The sequence below is a fragment of the Cryptomeria japonica genome, chromosome 7 (genome assembly GCF_030272615.1).
Source record: "Cryptomeria japonica chromosome 7, Sugi_1.0, whole genome shotgun sequence".
NCBI classification, from domain to species: Eukaryota; Viridiplantae; Streptophyta; class Pinopsida; order Cupressales; family Cupressaceae; genus Cryptomeria; species Cryptomeria japonica.
In genome coordinates this window covers 398,378,793-398,394,771 of record NC_081411.1, presented here as the reverse complement: position 1 = coordinate 398,394,771, position 15,979 = coordinate 398,378,793, and the positions used below count along the sequence as shown (strand labels likewise).

Genomic DNA, 15,979 nt, shown 5'->3' with positions numbered 1-15,979 from the left:
CCCATATGAAATTTGATTAATGATCAATGATGGGTGATTGTTGACACTTGACATTATTATTTTTTTAACTTTTAAGTTTAACATATATCATGAACTTCGAGTTTGACTAATATTTAACTATTAATATGGTGGTGTATTTACTATTTTGCTGTGTTATTTAACTATTACTATGTTGGTGTATTTTGAACTTAATTACTGCTGTGAATATGTATATATTTCCGATTTTTATATGTTTTTCTATTGACGAACCCAAACCCAAAAAATTTTGACCAAACCAGTGAACCGAATCATCGAACTCAAACCTGAACCAGTAACTTACCTTCATTTTGCTCAATGTGGCAAGTTTTAATGGCAGGATTCTTTACCAATTGGAAGAAATCAAAATTTCATTGTTTGCGTAGTAGATTACAAAAACAATTAATGCTAGAGTTTCATAAAAACTGGAGTAAAATGATTTTATAGGAAGCTTTATGAGTTTGTTTCATACAATGTAGCCAATTTCTAGGTGAAAATATGCAAACAATCATAAATTATGTCAAAAAAGCCATTTTTCCATGTTTTTCTGCCACCGGATATTGATCTCTAAATCAATTTAGTTAAATGGATTTTTTGTTATATTAAATATGCACTCCATAGTGGCACAGCTGGGAAGGATAAAAGGAATGGAATTCAAACAGTTTGGTATTACTTTTTTTTTAAGAACAAACAAGAAAGGAAATTGGTGAATCGAGAGGCATGGGAAATTTTCAAAAATTGAAAAGGTGCAGCCAAAAAAGAAACATGGCACCAGGAAAAAGAGGAAGGCAAAGAGACCTTTCAGGAAAAGAAGCAGAAGTGAAGTGACACGTTAAAAGAGGCATTTAAGAGAAATTATAAACAAGAACAGAGGAAGCATGGAAAGGGAATAATCAGAGTGGCACAGCAAGGACGATTGGAAAATTGGAAAACAAAAAAAAAAGAACAGAGAAAAGTAGAATAGAGGTGGCTGGGAAATGTGAACGCTCAGCACAAAGAAATTCTGAAAAATAAAAAATAAAGACCAGTGGAAGGTGACGTGGAGGTGTGGCTGGAGAGTATAAAACAAAAGTAAATGCATAGAGAGAAGAGAGACAGGCGTTGATTATTGACAGGCAGAAGAAAATTAAAATTTCAAAGGAAAAACAAAAGAATTAAGTGCAGGCACAGAGGCATAGCATAGTAATGAATTGAAAATTTGTTGGCTGTTAATTTGGTTTTTGTATGTGAAATTGTTGTTTGTAGGTACTAAGTTTTGTAGTTTGATAAAAACCCCAAACTTTGCCTCCATCAAAGAAGCTCGTAAATAATCATCTTACAGATAAATTGAAACTATCAAATTCAGAGTTGAGATCTGGAAAATGGAGTTGAGGTGTTCAAAGAGATGAAAAATGATAATGTTGATACCATGTCTGAGATTAAGAAATTAGTTCAAAAGATTCATGTCTCCTCTTCGATGATCAAAACAAATTGCAGTCATCAAAAACCAAGAATAATTTTCAAGTCTGATGAAAACTAATCTCACAATTCTACCAGTGTCAACAAGTATTCTATAGATGATCAAATCAAATTAAACACAATCAGCAATGTAGAATCTAGGCAACATAAGCAGAATCTGAAAATGCTCACTGAGTAAAGTCCAGATACAAAGGGAACAGGGTGGAAAATCCTAGGAGGTAACCAATGCCGCAAGGAATCCCCCCAACATTTAAGGCTCAAGAAATGCTGGTAGTAGAAAGAAAACTGTTAATGTGAGCTTGCCACTGAGATCCGCAATGTGGAAAGGATGTGAGAGAGGGTCCTGTTGACGTGTATTTTATACACAATCATACACAGAATAAAATACCAATAGGCATCTTATCCTCTCTTGAGAAAATAGTCTCTAACTGCTGAAGATCTGCAAAAAGGATCAGTTAGATGGACTCCAAGGTTCTTTTAGTGGGGTCTCCACGTGTGGACAAGCTTTTTAGTGGTATGATGTGATTTGCTGTTTCCTCCAAGGGGTCTTACGTATTCAAAGCTCGAAGATTTTACTAAACTAAAGGAACTTTCAAAAAAAAAGCAAAAGATAGGGTTTAAGAGGTCTAATCTAGCCTAACCCTATGAATGACTTAGCATGGACGAGACTTGGCAAGACTCAACCAACTTCAATTTTGCCATAAGATAACAACTCAATTGAAATTAGTGCGATATTCTAAGGTAATAATGATGTTCAATGCATCAAAGACCAAGGACACTACTACGAAGGTACATATCCTAGATACGAAAATGCTTGAAGGTTAAGGACTCAAAATGTTCTCCAGTCGACCACGCAAGGCGTTCCTACAATCAGCAAGAAGCTAGTGGTTTGGATTGCGAATCCTACCAAATATCAAATCCCACACTTAGTCTTTCAAATTAACAAACTACTTTGATACAGCGTGATTCAAGTACATCCAACAACCATGAAGATAACTTAAGAAATTTGCAACAAAACACCATAACTTCAATATTTTATTGATTTCCAAGTCATCATATACAACAATTGCTTGAATTTCTCTCTTCAAGACTCAATCTTGCTACAAAATAAAAATTGCTTCTAACTCTAATCTCTCTATTTCACTCTTATCTGACTATTCGACTATTAACTATTACCAAATGAAATGAAAAATGGGGGTATAAATAGCATCCCCAGTTACAATGAAAGGTCCAGATTGAAAATAAATCAACGGACAAGATCATGACACCTAGACCCTAACTAGGGTTTGTTACAAATGACCTCCTTTTTACTGAACAATATTAAATGCATAGCCAAATATTAAATTCGGCACAAAAATCTAGGAGGTATCAACCAATGAGAAATAAGATGTCATGTCATCTGTAACAACCTTTCATCTAGAATCTTATTCTCTTTCCAATTCTCTTTCTTAGCATATGCAATGAATTTTGTCACGATTCCTTCGATTTCTGTGATTGCAATCTCGGGAAGATTCTTGATACTCTCTTCTAAGTGGATGACCTGATCGAATACATCTAGAAGAGCTGCGTCCCAAGTAGGTTCAAGTTCCTTCGTTCTATCAATCAGGAGCATGGTGGCATACATTTGATCATACTGCTCATCTGTAACATCTGCGTCCTTGCGAAAGATGATCTTGATTCTATCCTCAAATTCCTGGATATCCACATCTGTCTCGAGCTCGATCCTTCTGCCAAGAATGGTACGAAGTACCTCAAATACTCTGTCCTGGATCGGATTGATCACCTCCTCAACTTGACCACATCTAACACTGATGTCCTCGAAGAGAACACTCTTTATATGGAGTAAGGTTGACCACTGAAACAAACTGTGAGAATCACCTTCTAAGATCCTCTCCTGCGCTAAAATTCTTCTGGATGTATGTCTTATTATTTTCAAGACAGGGATGACAACGTCCTTGGTATGGGCAAATGCAGCTACTGTTGCCATCAATCTGTGGATAATCTCAAGAACTTGGATAGCCTGATGAATGATCTTCGACATCCTTGTAACAAACTCTATGGCCACTGTATGAGATCTATCCATCCAACTACATGTACGCTGGACCAGGTTCCTGAATCTTTCTGCTTCATTGATCGATTGAAGGGGCAATGCCTGCACTGGTGATCTAACTGGATCCTGACGTCCCAAAGGCTCGTTGATGTGACTGAAATATGTCCTCCATGCACCGACCTCTCTCTCAAGCTTTCTATTCTTTTCCACTTCTTCTCTAAGCTTGTCCTTCAATGCCTCAAATGTGTCGGTGGCATCATCTAAAGTCTGCTCTGCTGTGGATGGTCCTAACTCAAAAGTCTGTATATCATAATCCTCTGCTAGGATCTCACCCTCATATTTATCTGCTGCCGGTGTAGCTATCTGCAGTTTTCTAGACCCAGTCTCATCTCGAATCATCTTGGACATCTTTGTAGCCTTCTTCTTCTCTGTTGTCATATGTGAACGTCCAACAAGGCTCTCTAAGTCAATTGCATTGTCCTCGTCCTCAATTACGATCACCTTGGTTAATCTTTCCTTCAACCAATCTGGGATATTCGATCTTGTCTCTTGAACTTGAATTTCTTTATGTACTATTTCTTCTTGTCTGGGAGGAGATGTTACTTCATTATCTTCTTCTAACTCATAATCTTGGAGAGATCCATCTGACGAAACATGCTGTGTCTGTCCTTCCTCCTGTCTGTCATTCTATACCATCGACTCCATGGACTCTTCCACTCGAACTGTTCTATTTTCCGGTCTGGAAGAAGTACCTGGTGTTTGATCTTTGTTGGCACCTTGCTTTTTCTTGGAAGACTCCTTCTTTTCTGATCTTTCCTTTCTCTTTGAACCTCTCGAATGGAGATTGCCCTCACTGGCACATCGAAGGTTACCTTCACCTGAATTCCTAGGATTAGGATTGCCTTCACTCACGCTTGCTCCACCTTCGGCTGGTTTTTCTTCCAAAGTAAAAGACATAGCTATGCCTTGTTCTCTCAACTTCTGATGCTGAACGTCTACCCATCTGCGAGTACAAGACAAGACTGGTGCCATCAAATCATCTAAATCCACGGCCTCGGGCTCATTCCAATCCAATCTTATTGTTTTGCTTTCTCTATCATAGGAAGACTGGATGTGCCTGCCGTTGTCCTGAGCTTGGTCGGCCACTCTGTAAATCCTACATTTCCTGATGAAATCCAAAGGCAATCTAGAATGTATCTTACGTTTCACTTCAAGATCATCTAGGAGGTTCATCATAAAATCTTCAATTTGGTGCTCATGTCTAAATCTTCTACCGACCGTCTCCTCTAAATGTCCATGTGGATCAAAGCTCTCTCTCCAAGCAAAAGATGAAAAAGAATACAAGGCTAACTCCTTCTCTGCGTCATCCATGGCTAAGACATTAGGACATACCTCAACTGAATTACCCAAAATAATAGGTACCTGGACTCCATTCTGATGTTTGTGTCTGAATGCCTTCACATATGCTGCCAACTGCCTTGTTACTTCAAGTAACACAATTATGTCTGTCGGGTACCTCGGCAACATGTATGGAGGTAAAGGACATCCATGCACTCTAATGTAAGTGAACTTGGGAAACTGAATGAACCAAGCACCGTACCTCTTGATGAACTCCTGGGCATCTTGAGATAATTTGTTGTGAATTCCACCTTGCAATGTCCTTGTGATGTTCATCGTGAAAGTATCATTGACTAACTTGTAGTTCTTTCCTGGCGGATGATGCAAGTAGGTATAGGATTCACAAGCTCTGACCTCGCCGGGTCCTCTTCCAATCACTCCTCTGTGAGGTAGTCCTGCGTACTCAACGCTCCTGATTAAGGCATAGATGACGTATGAACTCATGTGGAAGGACTTAGTAGCCCTGAGTCTTCTCAACTGTACGTCTAAGCAATGGCTAATTATCCTAGCCCAATGTATCGTACCCTTTCCTTGAACAATCACCTGGATGAAGTAAAACATCCACTTCTCAAAATAGAAGGCATGAGGTGCTCCTGTAACTCTGTTGAGCATGGTAATCAAATCTCTGTATTCCTCCTGGAAATCAATCCGGTGTGGTGTGTTCGGTACCTTGCTTAGACGGGGACGACTCTTGAGTAGCCAGTTCTTGTTGATTATGCTTAGGCAAGCATCTGGATCATCATCGTACACTGATCTGGCTCCTTCAATGCTCTTGTATATCATGTCCCTGTGCTCTGGAAGATGGAAGGCTTCACTTATGGCTTCCTCTGAAAGGTACGCCAAAGTGTTTCCCTCATTGGACACAATTGTCCTGGACTGTGGATTGTAGTGACGGGCACACTCGATCATCAACTCGTGGCACTGAATAGCTGGAGGAAAACCGGCCGCCTTAATGATGCCACTCTCTATTATTCTCCGGGCGACAGGTGATGGCTTGCCGATGTAAGGGACCTCTCGGAACTTCTTCGTGCTAAAGTTCCCCAAGTTGGTATCTCCAATGTTGCTCCACTTCGACACGATCTTGGTCTCCACCTCTTCGGTCTTCTGATCTTCTTTCATGAGAGCTGAGCGGCTGGTGGATGCTCCCGCCTTTGGGGTTGCCATACCTACACAACATTTCATTATAAGAACTAGATTTTGCAATAAATAGCGTAAATAAGAGAGAGAAGTTTTTAGGAAACGTCATGATAAGTCTCTAGAGTTATCATTTCCTAAAAAATAACGATTGAGCTAAGAGATTCAAAATTCAAAATTTCAAAATTTGAAATACGACGATGAATGAATAAAGCAATAATAATTAAATCGCCATACCTCGATAGAGAGCTAACTCTAAAATGCAAAAAGGAAAAGATCGCCTAGGGAAAATTGGAGGAGTAAAATAGTCTTCAATGTGGTCTCCTCAAAATCGACTTCGCCACCTTTGGATTTCAATGTGATCTTCAAGTATCGCCTTTGGCCTTGTCTTAAATGGATCTTCAAATTAGCCCTTGACAAATCGCATCAAATAGATCTTCAAGTTCGCACCACCCTTGATGTATAAATCGCCACCCTTTGGATGAATGAAATTCGCACCACCTTTGGTCTTCAACGCAATTCGCACTCCACACTTGATGATATTAGCGCCACCTTTAGTTTGAAATAGCACTTCTTTCCTTCTCCTCAAGATCGCATGTGAAAGGATAAAAAAAAATAATGATGTGAAAATGAACATTTCACTCCCCTTATATATAGTGCTCACACCTTTTCATCCCCTAGGCCGACTTGATAAATAAAACCATTTTTCAAAATGATTTTAAATGATTTGCAATAAAATAACAAGGCCGACTTGCTTAATTGAGCGCTCTAAATTCGATTTTATATTAATTAATTAATTAATTATTAATGCCTTGCGTTTGCAAATTTCGATTTTTTAATTAAGGCAAAAATAATTAATAAAAGATAACGCCATATTAAATGCTAAATAAAAATGGATTTTCAATTTTTTTAATCGATTTAGCATTTAAGGAAATTTAAATTTGTTTATTTGGCGCCAAAATATGAAAAAGGAAGGGACGTACCTCATCGCTCTGGTCCCTTGGAGAGGGACAGGAGCGATTCAACATTTTTGTCCTGATTTTGCATTTCTTACGTCCAACTCCTTCATCTCCACGTTGAAAATCGATCATCTTGATAGGTTCTTCGCATTTGATTGCTTTGCATGTGTGCTTAAGTGCCTTTTGAGTGTACATCGCCCTGGTCCTTGTCCAAAGGACAGGAGCGATCTTCTTGTTTCCACGTCCATCTTGCATCTTTTAACTTCGATCTTTTATTGTTGGCGAATAACATCCTTTGTTCGTGTCTTTTGCGCTTATTCCATTTGCTCGCATGAAGTTTTGGGCGTATTAAAGGGATCATCGCCCTTGTCCCTTGGAGAGGGACAGGAGCGATCCATGTTTTCTCCTTGACCTTGTCAACTTTAAACCTTGATCTTTGTTGTGATGTCCTTCAAACGTCGTCCTTCACCTTACCTAACCTCGCCTAGCTTGGATCTTGAAGGAAAATGAGTGCTTTTGATAGTATCGCCTTGGTCCTTGTCCAAAGGACAGGAGCGATGGGAGCTTTTCACCTTGATTGGCAATGTTTGGACGTTGAAAAACTCTTGCATTTATCTTCAAACGATGCCTTGGACCATGCATTACTTTATGAAATCTTGTTCTTACGTAAATCTTGCACAAAATGACCAATGCATCTAACATCGCCCTAGTCCCTTGGAGAGGGACAGGAGCGATCTATGTCCTAGGATGCGAATTTCATCATTGTGACGACCTTTTAATGTTTGTGCTTGCTAAAGACGCCTTGAAATGTCCCTCGCCACCTTGTCTTGACTTGGATCGACCTTGAACTTGCATAGGAAGTAACATCACCATTGTATCGCCCTGGTCCCTTGGAGAGGGACAGGAGCGATCCTCCTTTTGTAGCCTTTATATCACTTTGTCAGGTTCCAAGTCTATATTCAACGGATTCGTCTTTCTTCACTCCATTCGTTCATGCCTTAACATCATCTGTAACTTTGCAAGAAAATCATTTATATCAAAAATCGCTCTGGTCCCTTCCTGAGGGACAGGAGCGAACTAGACATTTAGGACCTTTGTGGTCGTCCAAAAAATCTTCAATTTGTATTCAATGCGTCCATCTCATGTTTTCCCTTGTTTTTGAACGTAAACTTGCCTTGACATTTGCCTAGATTCTGTCTAATGAAGGAAATCGCTCTGGTCCCTTGGAGAGGGACAGGAGCGACAAGGTACCTCGCCCTGGTCCCTTGGAGAGGGACAGGAGCGAACTTTGCATTCTGGGTTATTCTCCTTCATTTTTGCATCTCAAATTATATTCATTTGGCAAAGCATCTTCCTTCGGACCCTTTCAAATTGTTAAGTCATCGAAATCTTGCAAGGACAAGGCGAAATTTGATTTGTAGCTCCGGTCCTTCACTGAGGGACAGGAGCGATTTTCCTCCTGGAGGCATTTCTGTGCTCATAAAAATCTTCAATTTATATTCAATGGAAAGATATCGCCGTTCTCCATCACTTCCAACTTGAAATTTGTCTGGACTCTGCAGGGATGATGAGATATTTGAAAATGAGCTCCCGTCCTTCACTGAGGGACAGGAGCGATTTTGCTCCTACAGGCCAAAATAACATGATTTTTCACATTTTAACACTTCACGAGGTGAAAACAAATCAATTCCAATGCCCAGGATCAAAATCAAAAAAAGTCAAAATTTGGTCAAAATATTCAATCGGACAAAAATTCACATTTCACTTTCAATACTTAGACAAATTTGAGCTCTGCATCATTCCAATTGAAAATTAGACCATTTTGGCGAACTCATTGCATTCAAAATTTGCATCCTAGAAAAGGAAGCTCAAAAGCTCTCAAAAACGACTGGATTTTGGCCTGAAAAGACAAAAATAAAAACCCTAAGGCTTGACCCGAAATCCAGATAACTAACAAACTAACAAAACCCTAAAAACGAAAGCGAAAACGAGCGAAAAACAAGCAAAAAGAGGGGGTCCCCATTTGCGATGGGGCGATGTGTGAAATGGTCACAACAGGTCCTCAATGCTTTGATTAGATAGAGTCATGACCACTAGAATGAGAGCTGGGTTGTTGGGCAGCCTTAGCCATTGTGGATCACAAGGATGAGCAATGCCTCGCCAATCTGTACCCATTAATACACAAATTAATAGCACCTAAATGACACTTAATGCCTCCAGCACCACTGATGGGTTGAAGAAAAGAAGTAATCAATCTGATAGCTACGGGATCACCACACAGAGATATATGCCTGAACCTGGGAATGTCCAAGCACCTCTGATCATGCTACTGGAAGAAAGTGAAAAGCCATCAAAATCTCTGTCCAAACAATAGTACCTTGCCCAGATTTCGTAGAATAATTTAAACAGTGTCTGCAAAGAGTATTTTGAGAAATATCTGAAAATCATTAGTTACAAATATATTTTTGTAGTTTGTATACTGTGGGAATTTCATTTTGTCACAATATTGCAAAAAAAATTGTTAATTGAAATGTTGACCAAGCACTTGTGAGTGCCAACAAAAAGATGTGACATCCCAACTTACTTATAAATGATGAAGTCAATTATGTTAAACATGATGACACACAACATATATCATTAACAAATTATAGACATGGAATAAATAAAATGGAAAGTAATTGGGGTGACTATCAGACATGCTCTGGCCCCTAAAGCCACCCATAAGAATTGCATAAGAAAGAAATAGAAGTTAATAATTTTTAAGAAAATGTGACAAACAAAATAAATAATTTCAGCTTATAGTTTTCATCCACTCTTGATAATTCAATAATCATCTGTGATATATCTGTACATAACAGAGATCAGGTTTTATTCCATTTTATATACTAGAATGCTCAGTTTCACACTCAAAACCAAGAAAAATACAGCTGTTTTTTTTATATACAAGTCCAAAGAGAGAAATAACACAAGATACAAAATGATGGCTTACCTGTCTCGTTTTTTAGAGCTAAAGTCAACTTCAAGCTTACTGTATACTCTCTTCATCATTTTGTTTGCTTGGTCATTGCTCACATATGCCTTTGAGACGAACACAATAAACCACTCACGTTCATCATTTTGAACAATCAACTTTAGGCGAGGCTTTAGTATTGTTTTGTACTCATCAAAATCCTGGATGCCAGGAAAGAACAAAAGAAAAGTTTGAGGTAGTCATGTCTACATAATTGTGTTTAAAAGTAATTCAATTGCCTATACCATGAAGTTTCTACAATAGCCATTATTCATTAAAATAGATCAAAAAAATGACAGCATAAACATTCAAACGAGTGAATTCAAATCTTTCTCAATTATACCTCACAAGTAACAAGTACAACAGTTGCATAAGGTTGCCGGAACCAGAAAAGAGATTGTTCTTGTGGAAAACGGCTGCGAAGACGAGAATCTGTTGTTAAGATGAATTCTACAGGCAGCTTCTCCACATAAATAGGATTACGGGCCTTGCTGTTAAGGCAAGCTTTCCGGAAAGGCACACGACCCTCAAACCCATCTTTGACTGTAGGCCACAGATCACTTACATCTTCAACTGTACAAACACAAATTCAACTATTGCGATTGATTGCCATATCTCATAAAAGTTTCTAAAATTACTCAAGAATTGCACTATCAGTTGCAAAAGAAAACCTTTTTAGTATCATATAATTTGGAAGAAACCATATACATCTGTATAGATGCATATAAAATTATAAATGTCATTAAACCAACCATATTTGAAAAACTTAAACTTGGCAATTACTCAACAGGCCCAAAAATTTTAATAATTCGGGACTCAAAAATAACTCGGCAAATTCATTGAACATTTGAGAAGACATATTTTTTAAAATACTCTTCAAAAGCACACATATTACTGTATTGTAGAACATATTACTGATTTCAATCATATATAAATCAAAATTAGAGTTTAATGCATAAATCAAAATTAGAGTTTAATGCATATGATAGACCAAAATACAAGTTCAACCTCTAAATACATATGAACTTCAAGTTTCAATATCAATAAAAATATATAAATGAAAATGTTTTGTCCACAACTAAAACTCAAAAAAGTCTGCTGCTGCTGTGAGTGTTGCAGAAGTGGATGGTATATTTACTATTTTATTTTGGATCACATATATTATTTTATTTTATTTTGAATAATAGGATCACTGATATTAGATTGAATCTATAATTTTGCCAATAAACACTTACAAATGCTAACAAAAAATGAAATGAGTCAGTATAAAATATATTTTGTTATCATTGTGTGAAAATTTGCCTCATATGGAATTTTCAGTCAGCTATCTATATGTGTTTTGGCAAACTACAAAGCTTTGGAATTCATAAATGAGAAGTAAATTAAAAAAATTTGGTGATTGTCAGCTAGATAACGTTTTTAAAAGCTATATTGTAATTTGTAAACATGATAATCATTGTTATTCTAAGAATAATTAAAAGCCTATGTACTAAATGATTTTATTTTTGTTTGGCGTGCAATCTAATATCTCTGATTCTATGACACTAATTTCAATCATTCTTTGACTTTCAGATTGGATGTACCTTTAAAATTTTAAACTATGAAATTTCAAGATTTTCCAATCACACTCATATACAAGGGCCGAGTAGATAGAAGGCAAAGAAAACCTCTGTATTCATGTGCCCTAAGCTGCTGCAATCATCCCAAATCGCATCCTAAAAATGATAAAATCACTAACTTTTTAACTTTGGACAGAAAGATTGATTGTATACCAATTCAACAAGTTTTTTCTGAAAAAAATGCAAAGTTATAACAAGTTTTTGCAATAAAATTGCCACGGGTTTATGAAAAAATTGGCAGCAAATTTTTTGACAAGTTACATGCTATCATTTCATCCACCAAGGTACATTACATTTATGGTGAGTGCCCATTGCATCCAAGTTATTTGACAAGCTTCTTGCTATCATTTATTAACCACTATTGGGGAAAATGTAATGTCCTTTTTTCGGTTCATTCCAACATTCCCCATGCCTAGTGCTAACACTTTTTAGCTATTTTTTAAAAACACTTTATGATGTAGGCCACATTCCAGTAAAAACAAATAAATTTAAGTTGCATTTATGATATAAACTATAAAGTAACCTTAAGACAACTAAATTATTTATTTAATTATTTTTATCCACACATCCCAAGGACTTAGGAAAGTTGGTGCTCTCAAACGATGTTGGAAATCTTCAATAAGTGTGGAATTCTCTCCAAAAGTTGGATTTGCACTTGGAAAGAAAACCATTGCACTCATCTTAACTCTGAGAACACTCTACCATTGTTAAAATTCTATTTCAATAAAACTGGCACTCACCAAGAATGTTGGAATGAACCGAAAAAGGGACATTACATTTTCCCCAATAGTGGTTAATTGGAGAAAATTGGTTTAGGTAAATGTAATATCCCCTATTGGGACTTTACTCAATTTGCCCTAGAATTCCCAAATAGGGTTTGGATTATGCTCGGGAATGTAAATTGTCAACTTAGCATCTTGATTTGAAGCATGCAACCAGGTTAGCTATTGCAAGATAAATAAACATATAGTTCAACAATGTTAAAAATAGGATTCTAGTCAATTCAATAATATTCATAATGTACATGCAGAATTCCCTTAAGCTTTCCCAAAACAACCTATCCTCATTAAGCACCCTAGGAGATCCTATAAGGCCCCTTGAGGCTGTCCACCAAGCCCAAGACCACAGAATGACACCCGCCATTCGGGCTCCCAACCCCACCCGGGGTTACCCAACTCAAATGGACCCTTAAGCCTCTTGCTCTCCCCATATACCCTACCACTACTCCATAACAAAACGGTAGTTTGGGTGAAAGTTTAAAGGGATCCTTATAGTTATAACTATTCTAATATGCATACACATCATCATAACAAAAATAACAATGTAGATATGTATAACAGTAGCCAGATGTATTATTTGTACAGTATTCCTGATTCATATCAATTGATAGACCAATTAATAATTCAGTCAATTCATAAAGTCAAACAGTATGCAGTGTACTACAATTCTTTATCAGTATAGAGACTGTTGTATTAATTTAAATAAGTGAGCCTGCCAGTACTTGCTGATTTGAATGTCTAGTTGTTATCTTCGATGATGGTCACTTGATGATTGATGTATCGTTGTTGAATGATTGGTACTCGTATGAATAATTGATTAATTGAATGCTTTTCTTTGATTGTATGACTTGAAGTATTGGTGAAAGATGATTAAGTGATGGTTGACTAGGTGCTTGAAGAGTGATGATGTAATGAATGCTGGTTTCATACATTGGTGATTAAATGAATGCTGATTTGATAGTATGATTTTCTGATTGATTATTTGCTTGATTGATAATTGATGATTGCTTTTGTGGATCCATGAGAGATGAGTGATGATTGAGTGAGGCATGCTTGGAATGATCTCTCCTTTATACCTTATCGGTGAAAGAGTCACCACCTTTCATAGGGATTGAGTCACCACCTTTCATAAGAATTGAGTTGTCACCTTTCATAGCTGACTTTGAGAATAATATATTATTCTCCAAACCGATCTCCCTCCTCAAATGAACCTTCTTCCCTTTATAAGAGACACAACCTTTCACAATTGGCACCCTTTTGAAAAAATGCAACCCTTCATAATTTCTGCCATTTGAAAGAGCCACTTCCTTATCTACTTTCCATTCCTTTTCTTCTTCCATTAAAATTTCCTTGATTTGCATTCCCTTCCTCCTCCTTTTCTCCATACCTCCCCCTCTCAAATGAGATTCTCTTCTCCCTTTTATATCTCATGTTTGAGGGAGTCACAACTTTTCATTCCATGTCTTTTGACCATTCATTAACTAAATTTTAATTATATTCTTTTATATTTTAATCTAAATTTTATTTTTATTCTTTTGTATTTTTTTTATTTTTTTATTTTTTTATTATTAAATTCTATTTCAAAGTGGGGACATTACAGGAAATATGTTATGTTGAACTGCCTGTCTCGCTCAATTCAAGTTACAAGATGAGTCTTTGTGTAACCTTGTGAAACCATGATAGGAATCAATGTTGATTCTAGATCCCTGCATTGTGAATAAACCTATAAAGTTTGTGTTTATTTTGTGTGTATTTTTATTTCTTGTTGCACTTGTGTCTAATTGGTTTTCAAAACGCTTGATTTGAGTGTCTACAAAATATCCTTTATGCTTAAGTTGAAAGAGTTTATTACTTGCCTTAAAGAAAAGGTCTTATGCAGTTTTAATATTGAGGCGATTGAGGAAATGCAACAAGTTAAAATTAATAAATTAACATTAAATGCATTAGTCATTTGGAATGGAAATACTTTATAGATCATTTGGAAAGGTAGTTATCCTTAAGCAATATGAATAAAATTCTTAGTGAAATATCTAATTGCAAACACCTTTTTGAAAATAACTTATTGGAATGTGAAAAGGAACAAAAAGTGACTTTGGGGTTCCAAGATTTGTAGAGTGAAGAGGGAAAAAGCAAAAGGTTTTAAAAAACCCTTGTCCATGTTGCTCTCTCTTCTCTCCTCCATTGAGTGCTTTGTTTGCAAATGTGGATTTGCTTGAGGATTGGTTGTAGATTGAAAACTTAACAATTGAATCTTGGAAGAATTGGCAACGATTGCTTGGGTAGTGGTTTTCTCATATGTGCTTGAGGGTTTGTCTAGTATATCAAAGGTATTCTCCTCTTTAAATATTGTACAAATGCTTAGTTAGATTCTTGTTTTTACCATGCAAATGCTAGGTTGTTGCGTTTGTAGGTTTTGCTTTGAGCAAGAATCTATCGATTAGTTTGTTGGATGTTTTATATATTATATGCTAAGTTACCGATTCGGGTACGGATTTGCAGATTCGACAAAAAAAAAATTTCTTGGGTACGGGTACAGGTATGTCCGTACATATATATATTTTAATTTTATATATATATATATATATGTTCAAACATCAAAATTATATATATGTTTAGATGCATTTCATGCATCATAAGGGGCAAAATTAGGGTTTAGATGTTAAAAACATATAAAAAAGGTGTTTTTTAATTGTTTTTTGTGTTTTTATAACCCGTGGGCCCCGTTTTTGGGAACCACAGAGAACCCAGCCACCTGGGCAAGACCCGAGAAGGACCCACAGAGAACCCAGCCACCTGGGCAGGACCCGGGAGGAACCCAGGGAGAACCCGAGGAGAACCAGGACCGGGCAAGAACCAGGACCCAAACCCAGCCCATTTTGCCAAGAACCGGTATCTTTGATTATATGTTTTCATTCTCTGAAAGATATAAAATATCACAATAATTCAAGCGAAATTTTCTTAAAATCATGTGAGATGTGAAAAGTGTGATCTCCACTTTGATATGCTCCAAAGGGTATGCTTGTTTTTTGGAAATTTTGTGTTTTGAAAATTGAAGAAATTTTGAAGCTTTCAATGGTCGTGACTAAGATTTTTGCATGCTTCTTGAAATTTTGAAAATGTGAAGATTGGATTTTAGAACATGCGAAACCTTTGTGGAAAAGTGATTTCCGAACTTTTGGATATGGGTGTCTTGATTGCTGGCCTCATTTTCCATGTCACATTCTTTTGATTGTTTCAAGCAGTTTTGTGTTAGGCTATGCTCTAGAATTAGGAGTTGAGTGAACCCCTATTCAGCATTTACAATTACAATATGCCCATGTGAGGAGCATGAAGGGGATAGCATTTAAGAAGATAAAATTGATTAGGGATAAAATATTAAAATAAACCTAATCAAGAGATGTGCTAATTCTATTATTGAATACCTAAAATGGGTTCATGAGCAATAGTGAAAGGGACAACATTTCAATCTAGTTGGGACTAGATGGCTGTCATTGAGAAGCCCCCAATTTTAAATGTTGTCAAACCTCTCGATGTCCATGTGGATTTAATAACCATTG

The 15,979-nt window shown here is 36.8% G+C and overlaps 1 protein-coding gene across 1 annotated transcript in view; it reads right to left on the bottom strand.

Moving 5' to 3' along the window:
• LOC131062304 (trafficking protein particle complex II-specific subunit 130 homolog) overlaps positions 1 to 15,979 on the bottom strand; it is a 206,542-nt gene that overhangs the window by 161,383 nt on the left and 29,180 nt on the right. The window contains exons 2-3 of the mRNA XM_057995932.2: positions 10,368 to 10,597; positions 10,004 to 10,185 (exon numbers count right to left, since the gene is read on the bottom strand). Coding sequence (XP_057851915.2) covers positions 10,004 to 10,185; positions 10,368 to 10,597 — 412 coding nt within the window. The remainder of the gene's footprint in view (positions 1 to 10,003; positions 10,186 to 10,367; positions 10,598 to 15,979) is intronic.